Consider the following 23,102-nt stretch of genomic DNA (forward strand, 5'->3'; position numbering starts at 1 on the left):
CACTCAACTTACCCATGTGAAACGCAAGGTTTTGCACGCCACATGATCAAATCTAAATCAGGAAATCCCTTTATTCCGCTTTTCATCCACGTCACCATGATTGGCGCATTTGACGATGATTCCTATGCGCCACTCCCCACCGTCCGATCTATATCCCTCACCCCCATCTCCACCCGTTCATCGGTCCTTATCTTTTTATTTCACTCTACTTCACTTCAATTGCCATTGCTACACCTACACGCTCATGTTATGAATACACTTTCTCCCTTTCTTATCATTTCACCCTAATTCACTACTCACCCTTTTTACACACTTCTCTCTCCTCTCTCTATCTCTCTAATCCAGCCATATACAGGTTAGCATTTCTGCTATTATCTGCTTTTTATCTAATGCTTTTTTTCGTTCTACTTGATTTTATGATAAACCCTAATCCAATCCACCACTATGGACTTCCTTCTCATTACTCTTTTCTGTTAATTTATTACTCTGCACCATTAGCATTTCTTTTTAATTGTTCGTTATTGTGTCCTCTATTTGCAACGTTTAATGTTATATTGGGCATCGATTTTAATTAATTATTATTGTTGAAACTTGCAATCGTGAATAATAATAATCTTGATGTTTCCATACTTCGTTCCGCCGTCCCTCTCTTTTCTTACCATTTTCGTGGTTTCTGAATTTTCCTTTCCATGTTTTGATGAATCTAGGGCTTTTAAGTGATATCGTGGATTTGTTATGGATCATGGGGTTGATGGTTTTGATGGCAGAGGGGAGGGAGAGAGCAAGAGAGTGGCGGAAGGGGTTTCCGAAGAGAGTATAGCGGAGCCTGACATGTTGAAGGATTTAGAAGTAGACGAGGTTTATGAGGAGGCAATGGAGCCGGAGGAGCAATTGCATGATCGGGGATCCAAACTCTATCCGGGCGATTGTGTTGTTGATAAGCACGAAGATACTGACACTGGTAGTGCATTGACTTCAGCTTTGGTGGATGAAAATCCGGATGCTGCCCAGGAGCCGGGTGACCAAGAGGATGCTACTGGGGTTGATACTGAGTCTGGGAAACTTGGGGAGACTGATTTAACTGCTACACTGGACTTGGAAAGGGATGGGCAGGGGATTGATAGTGTTCATCTGAATGGTGTTGATTCTGGAGGTCCCGTAGATGGAGAATTTTGTGATGAGTCCCATGGTACGAGGGATGATAATGTGAAGAGTAACGATTGGAGTGATGGAAAGGAAGAATCTGACTTAATTACTGATGGAGAGATGTTAGCTAAGGAGAATGGAGCCATGGTGGATGGAAACTCTGAATTGATGAATGACAGGACTGAAATTGATGATTCTGAATTCATGACTCCTAGAGAAAATGGTGGCACAAACATGGAAACCGGAAGCATAGACAAGGTGGACTATGTTGCTGATGAGTCTAATGCTGAATCTGAATCTGAATGTAACGAGGTGATTACAAACCAAGGTTCTGTTGCTACCAATTTGAAGGACAGTGTCTCAGATCCTGAACTTAAACATGACAAGATAGAGGTAAAGTTAAATGCTTCAAGTGAACCTTCTAGTGAGATTCAAGATGATACATGCCCAGAAGTACTTGACAATTTAGCTCATATGAATGTAGAACATCATGGTGAAGTAAATAGTGAGATGAAGGATGATGATTCTCTTGGCACTAATATAAGCCATGAGGATAGAAATGGCGAAGAAATGGGTGTATGTGGCATTCAGAGTACTGAATCAAGAGATTATGGAAATGAGGATGCTCAAGCTGGAAGCCTTTTGGAAAATTCGTCTACTGAGGAGACACAGCCTGTTCAGGCTAGTGCAGCTGATCCAAAGGAAGCAAATAATAAGGATTATCAATCTTTGATTCCTGATGAACAACATAGGCATTCTGACAAGTCTTCTGTGGTTGAGGAGCCTGAAAAGAAACAGGGGAAAAATATACAAGAGAAGGAAACCACTCAATTGACTAGAGAACAAAACGTTCAGCCTCCTGCAGGAATTTCTTCTTCATCTGAAAAATCTGCTGGTGCTGGATCCCCTCCAGTTCATCCAGCTGGTCTTGGCCGGGCAGCCCCATTACTGGAACCGGCATCTCGGGTAGTACAGCAGCCTCGTGCAAATGGTACTGTATCTAATGCTCAGTCCCAGCAAATGGAAGACTCCTCGAGTGGGGAGGCTGAAGAGTATGATGAGACGCGGGAGAAACTTCAGATGATCAGGGTGAAGTTTTTACGACTAGCTCATAGGCTTGGGCAAACACCCCACAATGTTGTTGTAGCTCAAGTTCTGTATAGATTAGGACTGGCTGAGCAACTCAGAGGAAGGAATGGGGGGCGTGTTGGTGCTTTTAGTTTTGATCGTGCAAGTGCAATGGCGGAGCAGCTTGAAGCAGCAGGTCAGGAGCCACTTGATTTCTCTTGTACAATAATGGTTCTTGGAAAGACAGGAGTTGGTAAAAGTGCTACCATCAATTCTATTTTTGATGAGGTTAAGTTTAATACTAGTGCTTTTCATATGGGAACAAAGAAGGTTCAGGATGTTGTGGGAACAGTGCAGGGCATTAGGGTACGGGTCATTGATACACCAGGACTGTTGCCTTCCTGGTCAGACCAGCGAAGTAATGAAAAGATTCTGCACTCTGTTAAGCACTTTATTAAGAAAACACCACCTGATATTGTGTTGTATCTTGATAGATTGGATATGCAGAGCAGGGATTTTAGTGATATGCCACTCTTACGCACAATTACTGAAATTTTTGGGCCATCCATTTGGTTCAATGCCATCGTGGTTTTGACTCATGCAGCATCTGCTCCACCAGAGGGCCCTAATGGTACTGCTTCCAGTTATGACATGTTTGTTACTCAGCGTTCTCTTGTTGTACAGAAAGCCATACGTCAAGCAGCCGGTGATGTGCGTCTCATGAATCCTGTATCATTGGTGGAGAACCACACTGCTTGTAGAACAAATAGGGCTGGCCAGAGAGTGTTGCCAAATGGCCAGGTTTGGAAACCTCATTTGTTACTTCTATCTTTTGCCTCTAAAATTCTGGCTGAAGCAAATGCCCTTCTCAAGTTACAAGATAGTCCACCTGGGAAGCCTTATATAGCTCGAGCAAGAGCGCCTCCATTACCTTTTCTTTTGTCAACCCTTCTCCAATCAAGACCACAATTAAAATTGCCAGAGGAGCAGTTTGGTGATGAGGACGGCCTTGATGATGACCTTGATGAATCATCAGAATCTGACGATGAAACTGAACTTGATGACTTGCCACCATTTAAACCTTTAACAAAGGCCCAGGTGGAAAAGCTGTCTAAAGCTCAGAAGAAAGCATATTTTGATGAGTTAGAGTATAGAGAGAAGCTTTTAATGAAGAAACAATTGAAGGAAGAAAAAAAGCGACGGAAGATGATGAAGAAAATGGCAGAAACAGCCAAAGATCTGCCAAGTGACTATAGTGAGAATGTGGAAGAAGAAAGTGGCGGTGCAGCTTCTGTTCCTGTTCCTATGCCAGATTTGGCCTTGCCTGCTTCTTTTGATTCTGATAACCCTACACACCGGTATCGTTATCTTGATTCATCAAACCAGTGGCTTGTGAGACCTGTTCTTGAAACTCATGGTTGGGATCATGATGTGGGTTATGAAGGGTTAAATGTAGAAAGACTGTTTGTTGTCAGGGATAAGATACCTTTATCGTTCACTGGTCAGGTTACTAAGGATAAAAAGGATGCTAATGTTCAGATGGAAATAACCAGTTCAGTTAAGCATGGTGAAGGCAAAGCAACTACATTAGGTTTTGATATGCAGACTGTTGGGAAGGACTTAGCTTATACATTACGCAGTGAAACAAGATTTACTAATTTTAGAAGAAATAACGCAACTGCTGGTCTCTCATTTACTCTTCTCGGTGATGCCTTATCAGCTGGAATGAAGATTGAAGACAAATTGGTTGCTAATAAGCGATTCAAGCTGGTTATTAGTGGTGGTGCAATGGCAGGGCGTGGCGACATTGCTTATGGTGGCAGTTTGGAGGCTCAATTGAGAGATAAAGATTATCCTCTTGGGCGTTTCTTATCCACGCTTGGGATTTCTGTTATGGATTGGCATGGAGATCTTGCTGTTGGTTGCAATGTGCAATCCCAGATCCCAGTTGGACGATTTACAAACCTCGTTGCCCGGGCAAATTTGAACAACCGAGGAGCAGGACAAATAAGCATTCGATTAAATAGTTCAGAACAACTTCAAATTGCTTTGATTGGTCTCATCCCTCTCCTAAAGAAGCTAGTTGGTTATCCTCAACAATTGCAATTTGGTCAATAGTGATGATGAAAGTATTACGTCATTTAAGCTGCAACACTTGCGCGGTAATAGGGAATTACTCCAAGATGGCATCTTTTGCTGGTCGCCATAAATTGAGTGATACTGAGTTGCGATTTTATGTTTTCTATATACCCAAAAGTACGTCTTATTTGGTCATAGCAGTAGTTTCCTTTGTTAGCTATTCTCTTTTGGTGTTTTTGTTACTTATGCTACTGGACTACAAGAATTGCATCTTTTTTATTCTTGTCTTCTGCATACATACTTATGACCTTGTAAATTCTTCTGCTCTGGCTTAGAATGCTGTTACTTGTATTTTCTCGGTTTCTCCATATTCTATTACCCGTTCTCTTAGTACTACTGCCTTGCATATAATTTTTGCTTGTTGATTTTGAACGTTACACCTTTGATACATCCAAATTAATGCTGCTGCTACTTTAAATTATTAGAAAATGTCATTAGGAACTCTCTGCCAACAAAGTTCCAAAAGATCACATGCCTTGCCTTGGGTCCTTGAAAGAGTACTTTTTTTTTTTTTTGGGTCAGTAAAAGATAACATTCTTGAATCGTGCAGAAACATTTTTTCCAAGAATTATTGATCCTCTATTGGGCCATTTTTTTCCCTTCTCGGTCTTTTGTGGTAGTCATTGATGCGGGCAAATAGTCGGCAAGCATACTAACAAGCAGTACACGACAAGCTGGACAAAAATAAAACTTCGTGACGAGGGTTCATTTCGTCCCAGTTTTGAAGTATTTCAAGCGAAATGTCATCAATTAATGCATTATCCTATTCGAATGTGTAAGCTCATTGGGGGTCACCTATGGCCAAGTCAAGTAATGGTTGCTTTTTATCGTCATGTAATGCAAATCTTCAAGAGTCACTCTCGAGCACATTTAAATTATAATACTTTAGGGAGATGTAATATGTCCCCTTTTAGTTTTACACATCAACTAACCTTGACATTTGCCGCGAGCATGCCATGTGATCTGTGAAACATATTGAGGTAAAGTTTCAATACCCTAAAGTGACAAGTCTTCACTGCGACGAAGCTTTATCAAACCCCCATGCCACTACAATGCTTCCCTGTTGATTTCCCGCGGTTAACAATATTTGCGTTTTAGATAGTTATTTTCGTAGATACAAAGCACACCCTTAGGTAGATTATAAATGTTTGATTAGATATTCTTAAAAGGTCACGGGATATCATAACAACAATCCAACACATAAAAGACGTAGCAACCCAAGACAACGCAAAAACCAAAATGTTCGTATTGGTTGGGAAAATGACAGAAACAAAATAAAGATTTTATTGATTGATGAAGCCCAACATGTGTCCTGGTGTGTGCTAGCGCAAAAAGAAAACCTGACGACAGGGGGATACATGAAACAGAAAAACTATTAACTACATGTATATATATCAAAGAAACATGGGCGAAATTTAAGCCGTTTAAACTAATAATATTATTCAATGATTCGTATTAAAAATAAAAAGTAGTTGAGCAACGCAAGTTTAATGAACTAGTGTAACGTTGTAGCCGACAATAGCATCGCCGGTGGTGGGATCGAGCCAGTGAGTCTTGGCAAGGGCATAGCCACGTGCCATACGGAATAGGCCCGTGCCACCCACAATGGGCATCTCACGGACTGGGTTCATGGCGGAGTTTTTTCCCATAAGGGCAAACGAGCTACCATTATATGGGCCGTCTGTGAAGGAGAAACTCATGGCCATCAAAAGCCCGATCTCCTGCTGACACGACGATCCATAAAGCCCTTGGGCCCGGCCCACTAACTTGGACGTCAGGTCTGATGTCTCGGTTAGCGGGTCATCCGCCATCATGATTGCCCCGAACAGTGTCGTGAATGACTTGTTTTTGTCGACCGGTTGAGCCACCTGAACCGCACTTGGGTTTTTCCCACTGAGCGTGTCGTGGAAGAAAAATTGCAGGTTCGTCACTGTCTCCTTATTCTCCCCTTCAAAACTTGCACCCCAATTCCCTGCCTTCAGTTTTAAGCTTTGGGTGAGTGGCATTGCACCCATTATAGTTATCGTAAGCACCATCACCAGCACGCTTTGCTTTAGCATATTTGATCCTTGTCTTGTGATCTCCTTCCTCTTCTCCAGGGCTGTGGCTGTGGCTTTTCCTTTTCCATGTGTGCCTTGTTTATATAAATGGGTCACGGTAGCATTTCTTCTTTCCATTTTTCAGTTGTGGTAGACTTTTTCTAGATATGTTGTTGGGTACGTGCTAGAAGATTTTGTTTCTGCTCAACAAAAACTCAAAAGGTCGCTTAGCAACATTGGTTTTTCAAGGTCGAAGGGGTCCACTCGCGCATGCTTGCTATTTCTTTTTGAATTAATGGCGGTGGCGTGGTCGTTAAGCTGCTTTATCAACCGGAGAAAACATGAGACAGGTTGATAAAATGGTGGTTTTGAATATTGTAATTGGTAGTGCTTCAAGAACTTCGGCACATGGCCTAAAGCTGAATAATTTATGCCAATGCTATTTTGTATTGAATTTTTTTGAGAAGGTTCTAAATTACGATGTCAATTGTTAGGTAGCTAGGCACTAGACATTCTTCCCCTTCAATGGATTGAGGAAATATTTCGAAAAGTTTATTTTAACTTATGATTATGATGTGTAATTTTATTGAATAATTCTAAACCCTTTAAAATTATTCTCCTACATATTCTTTTTTTATTGAATACAAAGGTTAAATATATTTTATGTTTTCAGAGGATTAAATGCATCTATATTTTTATTTGATATATATTTCATAAAATATTAAAGGGATCAACAAGAAATAATATATAATTAATAAGAGAATATAGCATAACTTAATTTTATTAACCGTGCTTGGTAGTATGAAAAATATTTATTTAAATACAAATTGAGAAAAATTATATAATAATAAACTTGACCTTAAATCTTCACTCAAAACTTTAAGGTACGAGTATATGAATCTTTTCATTTAAACGTACACTGTCTTTGTAAAAAATATATTTGTTAATTTCAAATTATTTAAGCTTAATTATTTTTTAAAGCAAGCTAGTCTTAATTTTTGGTCAACCTAAAGTACTCTTTTAAGCAAAGTCTCGGAATCAAAAGGTAGCATATTACAACTGAGGCCCATGTTAAAGGTGAAAATGTTGACTTCAAGATGATACTAAAAAAGTGCTTAATTAAGTCATTCTATCAAAATGAAAACACCTACCTTCCTATCTCTAGCGGTAACGTCGGTGCCGCGGTGGTGACCAAGAAAACACCTGCAAATTCCAAAGACACCTTCTCTTGTTCTTTTTAAAAGTAAAAAAAATAAAAATTATCTTTAAATTATAAAAAAATAATTTTATATTATTTTTAACAAAAATTTCTCTAAAAATTTACTTAAATTGTACTAAAATCTCTTATTGATTTTAATTCACGTCCTTTCATTATATGTCTTAATTTTTTAAAATAATTTTATCCGAATTATTCATAGTATGTTTTCTTTCTTCTTTTTATCGGGAAGATAAAATTTGAGACCATCTTTGATGAAATTTGAGTATTTGCTTCCTGAATTAATATCAATACTGTACTAAGACACTTATTTTTATACAGTCACACCTAAATTTGTCTGATTTTTTGTTCGGGGCAGGGGTGGAGCTTGGGGGTGAAAAGGTTGAGTGATAGGGTTGTAATTTTTGTGTGTGAGAAAAATTGTATATTTTTTATATTTTAAGTCCTTCTAATTTTATTAATAAATATTTCAAAAAATTAACCTTCCAAAATGTTTCTTTGAATAGACCTAGACATGGATATGTACCAACAAACATAAATCATATGCATGAATGAAGGATTATATGTCAAAAACATAAAAAGAAATTAAATCTTCAAGAAAATCTAAACATTTTCTCAGTTTAGAAGTAGGGTCATTGACATAGTATCTTCAGAAGCTTCCCTTTGTGGGGGCTCCAACCTCCTTACGTGGATTTTTCTTTTTCTTTGTCTTTTTTTAATAATTTTTTTTCTTTTGTGAAGTTATTATTCATATATGATAGATTTTTTGTTTTTTTATGTTAATTTTTCTGTTGAATCTTTATTTATTTATTTACCATTTATTTTATATTTATCTTTTTTTTCAATCACATTTGAAATTCATTGTTACAATGCATCAAACATATGAATATTACATTGTTGTAATGCTTCTGATATTTAGTATGTTTTGATTATAAGTGTGGTTAGACTTTCTTAATCTATTAATATTTTATCAAAAAAAAGAAAAAAGAAATAATCTTTTAAATGTAAGAATTAAAATTATTTTTCATAAAATAAAAATATTTTTAAAGATTAAAATAATTTATTTAAGCCTGAGTTATTTATAAAATAATCTGAAGTTTTGATAAAGACAACTTTACTTAGGATACATCAAACATGAGTGCACGATGAGTACAATTGAACCCTTATTAAAGGGAAAAAGAGTCCAAATATGCAAATTTGTTCAAGTAAATGAAAAGCGGGTAGGTGGCTTCCTTGTCTTAGTAGCTTGTTCAAAGTCATAAGCAATTTCAATTAGTTTAGGCTCTGTTCCCTTTAACCCTCCAAAATAGATTCCGAATGGCATTCCATTTCTATAATACCCAGCTGGGACTGTGATTGCAGGATAGCCTTCAACAGATAGCACCATTGAAGCATTGGAACCTATAGTCACTAGAGCATCCAATTCATTCTCCTTCATTAGCTTCTCAAACCCTTTTTGTGATAATTGCTTCAGCAACTTTATTTCCTCAATTTCACCCTCTCCAATGCCTTTGGTCATTTCTGATGCAATAAAGCTATCCTGACCATACTCATTTGTCTTTTCCTAAAAAAGAAGTGAACACAAATTATTATTGTAATATCAAATTTTTGCCAAAATTCTTTTAATGCTTTGCAAATGATACCAGCAAGTATTATAATATATATTTTTTAAAAATTATATGAAATGTGTATAATCATTTTTAAGAAAATAAAAAAACTAGATTAAGAGACAAATATTTAAAATAATAAAGTACGTATACATAATTTATTTAAAATAATTTAAGATTAAATTTTAAAGTAAAAGATATTAGAATAACACATGTTAATTCACTTTTAAGAAAGTGTATTTTAATATATAAAGTCCTTGAAAATATTTAAAATTTAATTAGACTATTTTATCGAGAATCTTATTCACAAAAATTAAATTGATATTTGATAATCAAATATATGGAAATTTGTTACATAATTAAAAAAATTTAAGTAGGTTCTATTTGTGACTAATAAGAAAATCTCATTCCACGCTACTCTCCATCTAAAAATGATAGTATATACTTACCAAATTAGGATAATTAATGTTGAATTTGATAATCTCAGCTAATGATCTCACAGGAGAGTAAACGAGCTCTTGCAAATAATTGTTGATGGACAACTTGAACTCTGCCAACAAGAGTTTAAGTTCACTACCTTGAAAGGGGTTGAGAAGGATGCTAGAATTTTCCATTTCCAAATTATCTACCACTGTTGCGCCTCTTTGCCTTGAATTAAAAAAAAATAAAAAAAATCAACATATTCTCAATGTTATGACTTACGATATATGAAATTTGAAAGGGTCGATAATATGTGCCAATAAACCTTAGTAAAGACAAAAGAGTTAATAATATTTAAAGCAAACAATGAGCATGCATCAACATTAATGTGAATTTTATTTTTACCTTAACACATTTAGATGATGCTCAAAGATGGAAATGGCATTGGAGCCATTATAAGGATTAAAAAATGGATTTCTCACAACACCTAACTTCTTTCCTTTGAGCCCATCTTTTTTGAGGAATTGCTTATAACCACCAGGGGGTATAAACTTGGCTGCTGACTTTGTTGCTTCATAATCTCTTGGGTCAAACCCAACAATTACATCAAGTACATGAACTGCATCTGAAACTGTCCTACATATCGGCCTATGGAAAAATATAAAACAAGATTGAAAATTCAAATAGAACATTTATATACAATGGATTCAAGAAAAATAAAAGGTTCTGGGCATTGTCAAAATGAAGCAATTTCTTACCCAATTGTATCTTGACGAGGTGAAATTGGTACAACACCAGCCCTACTAGTGAGTCCAACTGTGGGTTTGAGTCCCACTACCGAATTGTGATCAGCTGGACAGATAATGGAGCTACCGGTTTCAGTCCCCAAAGAAACTGCAACCATGTTTGTTGCCACAGAAATGGCTGATCCAGAACTAGACCCACATGGACTTTCCGACTCCACATAAGGATTCTACTTGTAAAATAGATAAATTAATTAACTAATTATACACTATTTAAATGAAATAATCTATCATTAGTGTATGCCTAATTCTAAGTTAGCACATCACAGTTATGTTGGCAACTCTTCTACCCCTTCTATACTATACGTGAATCATGGCATCTATAGGCGTAATCGCTTATCTTGATCAAATTTTCTAATTGAGCAGAAAATCGCCTTTAATAGTTGATCAAATTGCTATCCTCTGTTAAGGCACGTGAACAACAAATTATTTAAATCACTTTACACGAAAGAGAACAGTAACTATTTTACATTCTGCTTTGCACAATTTCCGCATTTCTACTTTATATATATCTAAAACAGAACTGTAATATGTCACAGAAGGTTTTAGTATGAAATTGATATGTTCAGCATGGATTGATATTACTGGTTAAACAACAATTCAAAAACTATAAAAATATTTGACAGAAATCAACCACAACAACTATTTGTAACAAAAGTAGAAGAGGAGAAGTGATTAAGTGAATAACGATGGTGAGTTACTAACCTTGGCAAGTCCACCTCTAGCGCACCAACCCAGAGGCATGGTGGTGGAGCGAATTCCGTACCACTCGGAGAGAGTAGCTTTGCCCAGAATGATGGCACCGGCGTCTCTAAGCCTGGCCACCACGTGCGCATCACGTGCAACCTTTGCCCCTAACAGGGCATACGATCCAGCTGTGGTGTTGAGCTTGTCCTTGGTATTGATGCTGTCCTTGAGTAGCACAGGAATCCCATGTAGCAATGGACGCTCCTGATCTTCTTCCCTTTCCCGATCAGCCTGCTTTGCTTGATCTCGCACGTCCGGATTGACTTCCAATACTGCGCGAAGTATGGGATTGAAGGCCTCGATCCTGTGCAAGTAATAGTCAACGAGTTGACTGGACGTGAACTCCTTCCGTTTGAAGGCCTCATGGATGTCCTCTATGCTCGCCTCATTGATCCTCAGCTCACAACACTCGTTGAGAGAAACCAAACCACTCGAAAGCACTGCAAATAAAATCAGAGCAACACAAAACTTTACTCTTCCCATTTTTCTTATCTGTGAACAAATGAAAAGGGAATCCTTGGCTTCAGTTTGACTTTTATTCACATCCAAAGCTTACAGAGATAATATCTCGGAGCACTTCTCTTTCTATTTTCTCTCTGATGGCTAATTTAAAGGGTGACTCACATCATGGTCGAAGAATTCTAATTTACTTACAAGAACTATTTTCTATAATATTGGTCAAATTGGATCATAATTCTTGAATATCTATCCTGAAACAATCATCTTTATTTTGATAAATGTTTTTGATATTTGTTTTGGAATCTTGCTTTGAAGAAGGTTCTGCTTCATCTTAGTTGATGGGGAAGATGTTTCTACCAAATTCCCTTTAGTGGATCAAGGAAACAGAAATATAAAAAGGAAAGTAGACAGTAACAGAACTACAAAATGATAAATGCAGAAATATATAAATGCAAAATATAAATATGAAAATTTAAAACATAAGAAACTAGAACGGCGGTAGAACCAACACAAATCTAGTAGAGGGAGAAGGGGAAAAAGCTGGACGACGGTAGTTCGAACAGAACCAGCTGAGAGAGAGAAGAGAGGAAAAATAGACAAAAATAAGATTTTATTAAAACTTAAAGAAAAGCTTAGAAAGATAATATCCTAGAGCACTTCTCTTTCTATTTTCTCTCTGGTATCAGAGCCTCATGGGGAAATAGAAATATAATTATTGATCGTTTATAACTATGTTCTTCTGGATTTGGATTTTATATTTTATTTATGTTGAAATTTCTGTAACCAAGGTTTATCGGCTGGACAGCTGACATGCCCTTCAGGTGAAACCGTTATTGGTCGTCCCTGTCTGTAACAATGCCACGAACTAATGGTCCAGAAATACTATATAGTTCTTTAATTTTCAAAATAATTTTTTATTGGAAGTACAATAGTTCTTAATTCTTTTGAATGGGGCTGCAGCAGTAAGATCTGTGAGAATATAAAGGGCAGTAAGAATAATTCGACGATACTGTATTTAAAAGAAACAGAGAACATAAGATGTTAATGGCTATAGTAAAAACAATTTAAATTTTGTAAATATGTCTTAAAATTTTTTGTTTTAAAAAAAAGTCTACAAATAACCAGATCTAGTTGAAAAGTTATAAATGATTAACAAATATACGGCGGTAAAACCAACACAAATCTAGTAGAGGGAAAAGGGAAGAAAGCTGGATGACGGTAGTCCGAACAAAACCAGCTGAGAGAGAGAGAAGAAAAGAAAAATAGACAAAAATAAGATTTTATTAAAACTTGGAGAAAAGCTTATAAAGATAATATCTTAGAGCACTTCTCTTTCTATTTTCTCTCTGGTATCAGAGCTTGATGGGAAAGTAGAAATATAATTGTTGATCGTTTATAACTATATTCTTTTGGATCTGGATTTTATATTTTATTTATGTTGAAATTTCTGTAATCAAGGTTTATCGACTGGACAACTGACAGGTCCTTCAGGTGAGACCGTTATTGGTCGTCTCTGTCTGTAACAATGCCACGAACTAATGGTCCAGAAATATTGTATAGTTCTTTAATTTTCAGGATGATTTTTTATTGAAAGTACAACAGTTCTTAATTCTTTTGAATAGGGCTGCAGCAATAAGACCCGTGAGAATATAAAGGGCAGTAAGGCTGATTCGACGATGCTGTATTTAAAAGAAACAGAGAACATAAGATGTTGGTGGCTATAGTAAAAACAATTCAAATTTTGTAAATCTATCTTAAAAATTTTTTTTAAAAAAATTCCACAAATAACCAGATCTAGTTGAAAAGTTATAAATAATTAACTGATATATTTTTATGGAACCAAATGAAGGTGATGAACCAAATAATATTTTATGATGTCTCGACTCATTCGCTCTGATTCTAACTCCTCCTCCTCTTCCTTTCCAACCAAAAATTCACTCTTCAATGACCAGGAGAAATAGTCTCCTGAAATCGCACCCAAACATAATCTCTTTGATGAAGAAGTTGGCTTTAAAGAGATCAACCAAAGTATGAATGACTAGACTATTCCAGAAATCCTTCAGGATACATTATATGTTCCTGAAGAACAATCCAAGAAAAACAGTTCTGATTACATTATCAAGATTGTTGAAAACAATATCCCTTTAGGCAAAGACATAGGAGAGGAATTTCATCTCTTGTCTAAATCCTCCATTAATGATCACAAAAGAAAATATAAGTACCTTCACATAGGATGTGTTCAGGTAGCAATCAAACCTTTGATAGACATAGGCATAGATGCTGCTGTCTTAATGTGCCTTAGAGATGTTCGTCACAACAAGTTTGATGATTCTCTTATAGGAACAGTAGAAACCAGTCTTGGCCAAGGTCCGATCTATTTCAACTGTTTCTCCAATAAAACGGTGGGTCTTCTAAATGTTCATATTCTTGACTCTCTGTTTCTTAACGTTTGCTTTCATGGCCTAGACATGAAAGAAGGATCCATTCTCGCAGCTTTAATATATAGGATTCAGTATAAGGTTATGAACTCTTGTGCTTCTAGAGTTCTTCTCAAGCCCCAAAAAGGTGAGACTACCTTGTTTATCACTGATATGACAAAGGTCAATGTCTCTTTACCAAGAATCATTAAATGGGATTAAGTCACTCTCCCTGAGAAATGGGTTATGGACAAGCTTCACCTTGTCTTCCTAGACCTGCTCCTCAAATTCAAGACATTTCTCAAGATAATTTTGGGAAAGTCGAGATAACTTTCGATAGGAGAAACTCATTCTCTTCTAGGATTGATGCTTATAGGAGTCGATCTGATTTTGTTTCTGCGAGGAGATCATTCTTTTTCAGATCTCATTTTAGATATGAAATTCTCAGATCTATTAATCATGATCCTTTCATAAACCTACAAGGTTTAGATACTTCTTCTAGGATTCCTAGAACTGTTTACCAAACATCCGATAAGGAAGAAGAGAATCGGAGTATCCAATCTCTAACTTATTCCTCCCTTAATGAGTCTTATGATGTTATCTCATAAATTCATTATTGATAAAAAAAACCCTTAGGAAAGATTTCTACTCTAAGGATTGGAAACCTCAAAGAGAGTGGTTCTTTCAAAATTACAAGGGTAATAATAGATCCAATATCCAAGAGAAATTTTATAAATTTCTCGAAAAAGTTAAACAAAATATTCCATTTTTTGATTGGTTTCATGCTTATACCATTCAAAATAATATTAATTATCCTTGGTAAGAGGATATTATTAGTATTTTCTCTGCTAATGTTATCTCATGGCAGCTCAAAGATAGACAAATTGTTCAGAGTAAACTGCTTCCAACAACTCAATACCAGTTACCAACCTTGAAAGATAAGAGTGGTAATCCAGTAATTGCTACTCCTTTTAAAGCCAAAAATTCTGATGAACCTATTAATCCCAGTGATATCCAAGGCCTAATGGAACAGGCTAATTATACCAATAAATACCTTCAAGTTTTAGGAGACAAGATCTCGACTAATCCAGCTAAATCTAAAGAGGAAGAAACAACCTCTTCCTCTCAGACTCAATTAGAAAAACCTCTTTTCAAACCTTTTAAAATTAACGCTAAAGCCAAACAAAAAATCTTAGAGCTTAGGCAGAAAGAAAAATCCAAAGCTATTGAGGATAATCAGATGAGCTAATTAGTAAAATTACTAGTATGCTTACTATTGTCCCTAATACACTCCAAACCTCTGAAGAGTCTAGTGCTAGACCAAAGACTAGGTCTCTTTCCAAAACTGTTAATGCTATTTCTAAAATTGATTCGGAACAATATTCTGAAATAGATACTGTCATGGCAGTTAATCCAGTTAATTGGAAAACATCTTCTAAACTTTATTATAATAGAGCTATTGCGCCTGATTTAGTTTTAGAAGAGAGCCATAACAATCCTGATGAATCCATATTTTTACTGATATTCTAGCATAATTCTAACACATTTGATAAGAAAAATATATGAAGAAAGCAGAAAAACTCAAAAAAAAGAGAAGGAATTGAAGTTTTGTATAAATTTGTAGCTATCTTAGCAATTGTAAAAATTTTGCTTAGGAATTAAGTTTTTAATCTTGTTTTTGAAAGAATAATTTGAGCAAAGATCATGAAAATAGAGGCTTGATGACAAGGAAGAAGAAAGAAGCAAGTATGGACTCCAAAAAACACAAGAACAAGAAAGTGCAGACTGGGCGTGATCACTATTGTCAGTGAAAGTGATCACTCCAGAGCTCAAAGCAGAAGTGAAGCCTGAGCATTACCACTTTTATCATTAAAAGTGAGCGTTCCAGAGAGGCAAAATATCAGAAAAGATCTACGTAACCACTATTATCATCGAAAGTGAACGTTCCAGAGAGCCTTCAACTTGGCAAGTTGCGCGTAATCACTTTTTCTCATAAGAGTGACCATGCGCAACCACTTAAGCTCTGTGTTGTCACTTTTATCAGCAAGAGTGACAGCTCCATAAAGCGGTCAATATCAAAAAAGTTGCACGTGGCCACTTTTTCTCATAAAAGTGTTAACGCACAACAATAAACCTTCTGCGTAGCTACTATTTTTCATAAAAGTGATGACGCGCAAATCTGAGAAATTTTATAAATACCAGAAACGTTTCAGAATTGGGGGATTCTGTTCATTTTCAGTTTGTTAGTTAGATTCTCGTTAGAGGAAGTGAGAGAGAGGAGTGGGGATTCGAATCTTGGAGCTTCACGAAGAGGCATTGGAGTGGAGCAGCTTCCATGGCGATTCTGAGTTTCTTCTTCTCTTCTTCTCTTTCTTTTTCTTTCTCTGTTGTCATGGCTGTGTAATTTTTTCATAGTTAGGGATTGTAGATCTGAAACGAACATGTTGAATTGATTTGGATCTGGATTTCAAGCTTTGGAATAAATTGAGTGATTGATTCTGCACTTTTTGTAGTAATTGAATGGAAATTTGGTTAACTAATTTCAGAGGAACTCTTGTCAATGAAAATTGAATTTGTTCTTCAGAATTGAACCAATCACCGAGATTATAGTTTTCTTAGGGATAAAAGGCTTTGATCTTGCAATCTTCTGGTTTCTTACACTTAAAGCAATATTGAATTGAATCATATCTAAGGAATTAGAATGGTTTAATTGAATGTTAGGTTCACTGAGTTAAGGAATTAACCTCTGAACAATATAACGTGAAACTAATTGTCATTCTTTCCAATTGCTTGCTAATTCAGAACTTTATTGATTAAACATTGGAGTTTTAGTGAAGCAATTCCCTAGCTATGGTCTCTCCCTCTGTTATCACATAATTGTTTGTTCATTGTTCTGTTTCTATAAGTTTCTTTTACTCCTAATTGTTCTGGTTTGCTGTTATTACATGTTACTACTCTCCTTCCAATTTCGAAAAGCTCAAATGACTATAATTCTATGAAGTGGTACTTGAAATCTAAATTTCCTGTGGAGACGATATTTGAATCTTAATTTTACTCATTACTTGCTGCAATCCTAATGCACTTGCTAGTGTTAGATTGCCAACAACAAGTTTTTGGTGCCATTGCCAAGAATTTTTGAGTTTCAATATCATTAGTAGCAGAAAAGTAGCTAGATTGAGCATTTATTTTTGTTGTTTTACTTTAAAAGTTTTCTACCTAGATATTTTTGCATAATTTCTGCTATCTTCTACATAAAGTTTCTGCATTTTTGTGTATTTTTTGCATATTTTTGTTTTTTAGTTTTCTGCATAATTTCATTCTACATAAATCTCTGTATAATTTCTTTGTTTTCTGCATTTGTGAATTTCTGATTCTGATAGAATTGGCATTGTAGTAATAGTCAGTTTGCATAGATACCATAATTCAATTCAGTTGTCTATTTTTCTTCCTACTAGTTTTATAGTGTTAGATTGAGTAAATTTTGTTTAGTTGAATTTCTGTAGTGTTAGATCACATTTAGAATTTTCTGTTTGCAGTTAGTGTCATAAGCTAAGTTTGCATTAGTGTAGTTCTGATTTCTGATCAACTTGATACTTTTAGAAGTAGATAGCCTATATACTACAGAAAGTTCAATCTTCTGTTTTCTTCCTATTAGTTTCACAGTATTCATTGTGTATGCGAGGTAGAAATAAAAACAAATCAATTCTAGTCTTTGATCCTGATATAGATATTACCTTAAGAAGACTTAGAAGAGAGACTAGACTGAAAAATTTCATAGAATCTGATAGTGAATTAGAGGTTGTTCCTGCTCCAAAGAATAAAAACACTCCTAAAATGAACAGAATAATTACACCTTTGAGGCAACCAGAACCAGAACCAGAAATGGCAGAGCAAAATAGAATTAGAACATTAGGGGACTATGCAATTCCTAACATGCAAGGTTTTAATTCTTCTATAATCAGGCCAACTATCCAAGCCAACCATTTTGAGATTAAACCTGCCTTATTACACTTAGTCCAACAAGATCAGTTTTCTGGTGGAAATTCTGATGATCCTAACCTACATATTTCAAATTTTCTGCAGCTATGTGACACCATAAGAATGAATGGGGTTAGTGAAGAAGCCATCAGACTGAGACTATTTCCTTTTTCCTTGAGAGATAGAGCTAAATGCTGGTTGCAAGCTCAACTACAAGGAAGCATTACAACTTGGACCGAACTTGTGAATAAGTTTCTAACTAAGTACTTCCCTCCATCCAAAGCTGCTAAGCTGAGAGGAGAAATTAAGCTAAGAGGAGAAATTACATCCTTTGTGCAGCAAGAAGGAGAATCATTGTATAAAGCTTGGGAAAGATACAAAGAATTGCTTAGAAGGTGTCCATATCATTGTATTCCAGATTGGATGCAATTGGAAACTTTCTATAATGAGATGAATGCAGCAACAATAACAATGATTGATGCTGCTGCTGGAGGTTCATTAAATACAAAATCCTTGTAAGAAGCTCAGAGAATTATTGAGATGATTGCATCTTCAATATATCAGAATTCAAATTCAAGGAATCAAGGAAGAAACTCTGGTCATGAAGCTAAGGTTTTGGAGACTTGCACAGAATCAGCTACAAAATCAAATGTTTTCAGAATAATTAGCTGCCTTAACTCAACAAATCAGCAACCTTCAAACAGGGAGTATGCCTACCAGTCAGCTAAGCTATGATTTTTGTGGAGGAAACCATGTAAATGGTGAATGCGAGGCATCTACAAGTGAACCACAAGAACAAGTGAATTATATGAATAATTTTCAGAGACAACAACCATCATATCCCCCTGGATTTTAATTTTTGAATAATAGAACTCAGCAGTATTCTAATTGGAATAATCAATATTCTGCTACAAAGAATTCTAACTCCAATTTATCTTTTTCTAATACAGGTCCAGCAACACAACAACCTTATTTTCATAGGAATCCATCCACTCAACCTCAAGGAACTCAGAAATTTTTCAAGCCTATGAATAAGAGGTCGACTGAGATGGAAGAAACTATGTTGCAATTCATGAAGGTGACCCAAACAAGCTTCAAGAACCAAGAAGCTTTTATGAAGAAACTGGAAACACAAATTGGACAGTTAGCTGAACAACTATCCAGCAGGGATGAAGGAAGATTTCCAAGCAATACAGTGATCAATCCTAAGGAGCAATGTCAAGCCATAATTACAAGGAGTGGAGTTGTGGTTGCAAGTCCTAAACCTGCAGAAAAGAAAGTCAATTATGCAGCAGAGAGAAAAATTGAACAAGATCTGCAATAAGGAAATTTTAAGCTATTGAAGAAAGATCATTCATAAGAAAAAGAAGAAGTTCCTATGAATTCTGAGAGGAAAACCAAAAACTAACTCTTTGAAGAAGCTTGTAAGCCAATAGATCCAGAAAAATACAAGAGGCTGCCTTATCCTCAAAGGGTTCACAATCCTAAACAGGAGGAACAATTTGAAAGGTTTATGAATGTCTTTAAGAAATTACAGATTAACATTTCTTTTGCAGAAGCTTTGGAGCAAATGCCTTAATATGCAAAATTTATGAAAGAACTACTTTCCAGAAAAAGGAAGATAGAGCATGACAAAGTAGTACATTTGACAGAGGAGTGCAGTGCCATTCTCAAGAGAAAGCTTCCTCAAAAACTCAAAGATCCTGGATCATTTAGCATTCCTTGTGAAATAGGAAACTGCACTGTGGGAAGAGCATTGTGTGACTTGGGAACAAGCATAAATTTGATGCCATTGACTGTTCTGCAGAAATTTGGCATAGAGGAAGTGAAGCCCACCAACATCACACTGCAGTTAGCTGATAGATTATACACCTTTCCATATGGAGTTGTTGAAGATTTGTTAGTTAAAATTGACAAGTTCATTTTTCCTGCAGATTTTATAATTTTGTACATGGAGGTGGATGCTACTATTCCATTGATATTAGGAAGGCCATTTCTTGCAACAGGGAGAGCCTTAATAGATGTGCAGAAAGGTAAACTTATGCTTCGAGTTCAAGATGAGAGGGTAGTATTTAATGTATTTGAAGCTTTAAAATATCCAGTTGAGGATAGTACATGTATGAAGGTAAATATACTGGATGTTTTTATTACACAACACCATATTAAAGAATTTGATGAAACTGCTGTGTTAGAAGAAATAATATCTGCAGGGAATGACAAATCTAAAACTCTGAATGAAGAATATATCATGGAAGGGCAGCAGCAATTGGAAGCCCTGCCAAGTCAAAAATCTGCAGAAAATTCAGTGAAGGAGAAGTTGGAAAAGGATGATAAAGAAGAGGAAAAGCAGAAATTAGAGCTGAAACAGCTTCCTTCCCACCTGCGATATGCATTTCTGGATGGAAAACATGAGAATCCAGTTATCATCAACAATGAACTCAAGGAAGAACAAGAGGAAAAACTGCTGAGAATCTTAAGAGAACACAAATCTGCAATTGGCTGGAGTATTGTAGATCTGAAAGGTATAAATCCTTCATTTTGTAAGCATAAAATTTTATTTGAGGAGAATTGTAAACCTGTTATACAGCCACAAAGGAGGTTGAATCCAACCATGAAAGAGGTAGTTAAGAAGGAGGTCATGAAACTGCTAGATGCAGGAATAATATACCCTATTTCTAACAGCAATTGGGTGAGTCCAGTCCAAGTTGTTCCAAAAAAAGGGGGGCATGACAGTGGTACCTAATGAAAATAATGAACTCATCCTTACTAGGACTGTAACTGGATGGAGAATGTGCATAGATTATAGGAAGTTAAATGATGCAACCAGAAAAGACCATTTCCCACTACCATTTGCAGATCAAATGCTAGAAAGACTTGCTGGACATTCATTTTATTGTTTCCTTGATGGGTATTCAGGATACAACCAAATAGCTGTGGATCGTTTGGATCAAGAGAAAACTGCATTTACATGTCCATTTGGAGTCTTTGCATATAGGAGAATGTCATTTGGTTTATGTAATGCCCCTGCCACTTTCCAAAGGTGCATGCTTTCTAATTTTTCTGATTTGGTAGAAAACATCATAGAGGTGTTCATGGATGACTTCTCTGTTTTTGGTGATTCTTTTGATGATTGCTTAGCTAACCTATCCACTGTTTTGCAGGGATGTCAAGATACCAACCTTGTGTTGAATTGGGAGAAGTGCCATTTTATGGTACAAGAAGGCATTGTCCTTGGTCACAAAATTTCAGAGAAAGGAATGGAGGTGGACCAAGCTAAGATAGAAGTCATTAGTAAATTGCCTCCACCTATCAATGTTAAGGGAGTTAGAAGTTTTTTAAGACATGATGGTTTTTATAGAAGGTTCATAAAAGATTTTTCCAAAATTACTAAACCTCTGAGTAATTTACTTATAAAGGATACTGATTTCATATTTGATGATAATTGCTTGCATGCATTTTCTGTTTTAAAAGAAAAATTGATTTCTGCACCTATGCTTGCAAAATTATATTGGAAATTACTTTTTGAACTCATATGTGATGCAAGTGATAGTGCAATGGGTGCTGTGTTAGGACAAAGAAAAGATAAGAAATTGCATGCTATTTACTATTCAAACACAGTGTTAAATCCTGCACAAGTGAATTACACAACAACAGAAAAACAACTTCTAGCTGTTGTATATGCTTTTGATAAGTTCAGATAATATTTAATGGGTTTGAAAGTGATTGTATACACTGATCATACTGCTCTTAAATATCTTTTGACAAAACAGGATGCAAAGCCTAGATTATTAAGATGGATTCTACTTCTCCAAGAATTTGAGCTAGAGATCAAAGATAAGAAAGGGAAAGAAAATAGTGTTGCTGACCACCTATCTAGACTACCATTGGAGAGTTTAACCACTGAATCATTGAAAATAAATGAAGAATTTTCAAATGAAAAGCTGTTTGCAGTGGAAAACATGCCGTAGTTTGCTGACATTGCAAATTTTAAGGCCACTCAATTCATCCCAAAGAGGTTTACTTTGCATCAAAAGAAGAAGTTTTTACATGACAACAAATTCTATGTGTGGGAAGACCCATACCTGTTCAAAATTGGAGTGGATGGATTACTTAGAAGGTGCATTCCACAAAGTGAGCAAGCTGAAATATTATGGCATTGTCACAATTCAGAATATGGAGGCCATCATGCAAGCTCAAGGACTGCTGTAAAAGTCTTGCAAGCAGGTTTCTTTTGGCCTACACTCTTCAAAGACGCCAAAAAGTATGTGGAAAGCTGTGACAAATGTCAAAGAACTGAAAATATTTCAAGAAGACATGAGCTGCCATTAACCAACATCCTAGAAGTGGAGCTATTTGATGTATGGGAGATTGATTTCATGGGACCATTTCCCTCATCATTTTCACACGAATACATTGTAGTTGCAGTGGATTATGTTTCTAAATGGGTAGAAGCTATTCCTACTAGATCAAATGATGCAAAGGTAGTGATTTCTTTTATAAGAAAGAATATTTTTTCAAGATTTGGTGTGCCTAGAGTGCTGATAAGTGATGGAGGTACCCATTTCTGCAACAAGTATCTTGAAGCTGTATTAATAAAATATGGTGTGAAGCATAAGGTTGCTACTCCATACTATCCACAAACAAGTGGACAAGTGGAGGTTTCAAATAGAGAAATCAAGCAAATTCTAGAAAAAGTAGTGAACAACTCAAGGAAGGATTGGTCAAAGAGGCTGGATGATTCATTGTGGGCATATAGGATTGCTTTTAAAACTCCAATTGGTATGTCTCCATATCAGTTAGTATTTGGAGAGGCCTGTCACCTACCCCTAGAGCTGGAACATAGAGCATATTGGACTACCAAATGGCTTAATTTTGATCTGTCCAGTGTTGGAAGGAAGAGAGTTCTGCAACTGCATGAATTGGAGAAATTTAGATAGCAAGCTTATGAGAATGCAAAGTTGTATAAAGAAAGAACCAAGAGAATCCATGACAAGTTCATTCTGTAAAAAGATTTCAGACCTGGCCAGCAAGTGCTGCTATTCAATTCAATATTAAAATTGTTT

General features: G+C 36.0%; 3 protein-coding genes and 1 non-coding gene across 4 annotated transcripts; 1 reads left to right on the forward strand and 3 right to left on the reverse strand.

Moving 5' to 3' along the window:
* The first annotated feature begins 268 nt into the window (after positions 1-268).
* On the forward strand, positions 269-4,698 carry LOC113864417 (translocase of chloroplast 120, chloroplastic). Its single transcript, XM_027498083.1, has 2 exons — positions 269-355; positions 768-4,698. Exon 2 carries the CDS (start codon positions 832-834, stop codon positions 4,330-4,332), a length of 3,501 nt encoding a protein of 1,166 aa, XP_027353884.1. The 5' UTR covers positions 269-355; positions 768-831; the 3' UTR covers positions 4,333-4,698.
* Positions 4,699-5,840: 1,142 nt separating this feature from the next.
* LOC113864419 (dirigent protein 23) lies at positions 5,841-6,442 on the reverse strand. The gene has a single exon (XM_027498085.1). It carries the CDS (start codon positions 6,411-6,413, stop codon positions 5,841-5,843), a length of 573 nt encoding a protein of 190 aa, XP_027353886.1. The 5' UTR covers positions 6,414-6,442.
* A 2,270-nt stretch (positions 6,443-8,712) lies between these two features.
* Positions 8,713-11,679, reverse strand: LOC113864418 (probable amidase At4g34880). The gene is made up of 5 exons (XM_027498084.1): positions 11,144-11,679; positions 10,394-10,608; positions 10,041-10,283; positions 9,665-9,863; positions 8,713-9,172 (listed from the first exon to the last, which is right to left on the reverse strand). The coding sequence occupies exons 1-5, from the start codon at positions 11,666-11,668 to the stop codon at positions 8,810-8,812; spliced, it is 1,545 nt and encodes a 514-aa protein (XP_027353885.1). The 5' UTR covers positions 11,669-11,679; the 3' UTR covers positions 8,713-8,809.
* Positions 11,680-18,345: 6,666 nt separating this feature from the next.
* LOC113866443 lies at positions 18,346-18,452 on the reverse strand. The gene has a single exon (XR_003505083.1). It is a non-coding gene; the product is annotated as a small nucleolar RNA R71 (small nucleolar RNA).
* Positions 18,453-23,102: the final 4,650 nt, after the last annotated feature.

This window comes from Abrus precatorius, unplaced genomic scaffold (assembly GCF_003935025.1).
Source record: "Abrus precatorius isolate BTA unplaced genomic scaffold, Abrus_2018 Scaffold4, whole genome shotgun sequence".
Lineage (NCBI taxonomy): Eukaryota > Viridiplantae > Streptophyta > Magnoliopsida > Fabales > Fabaceae > Abrus > Abrus precatorius.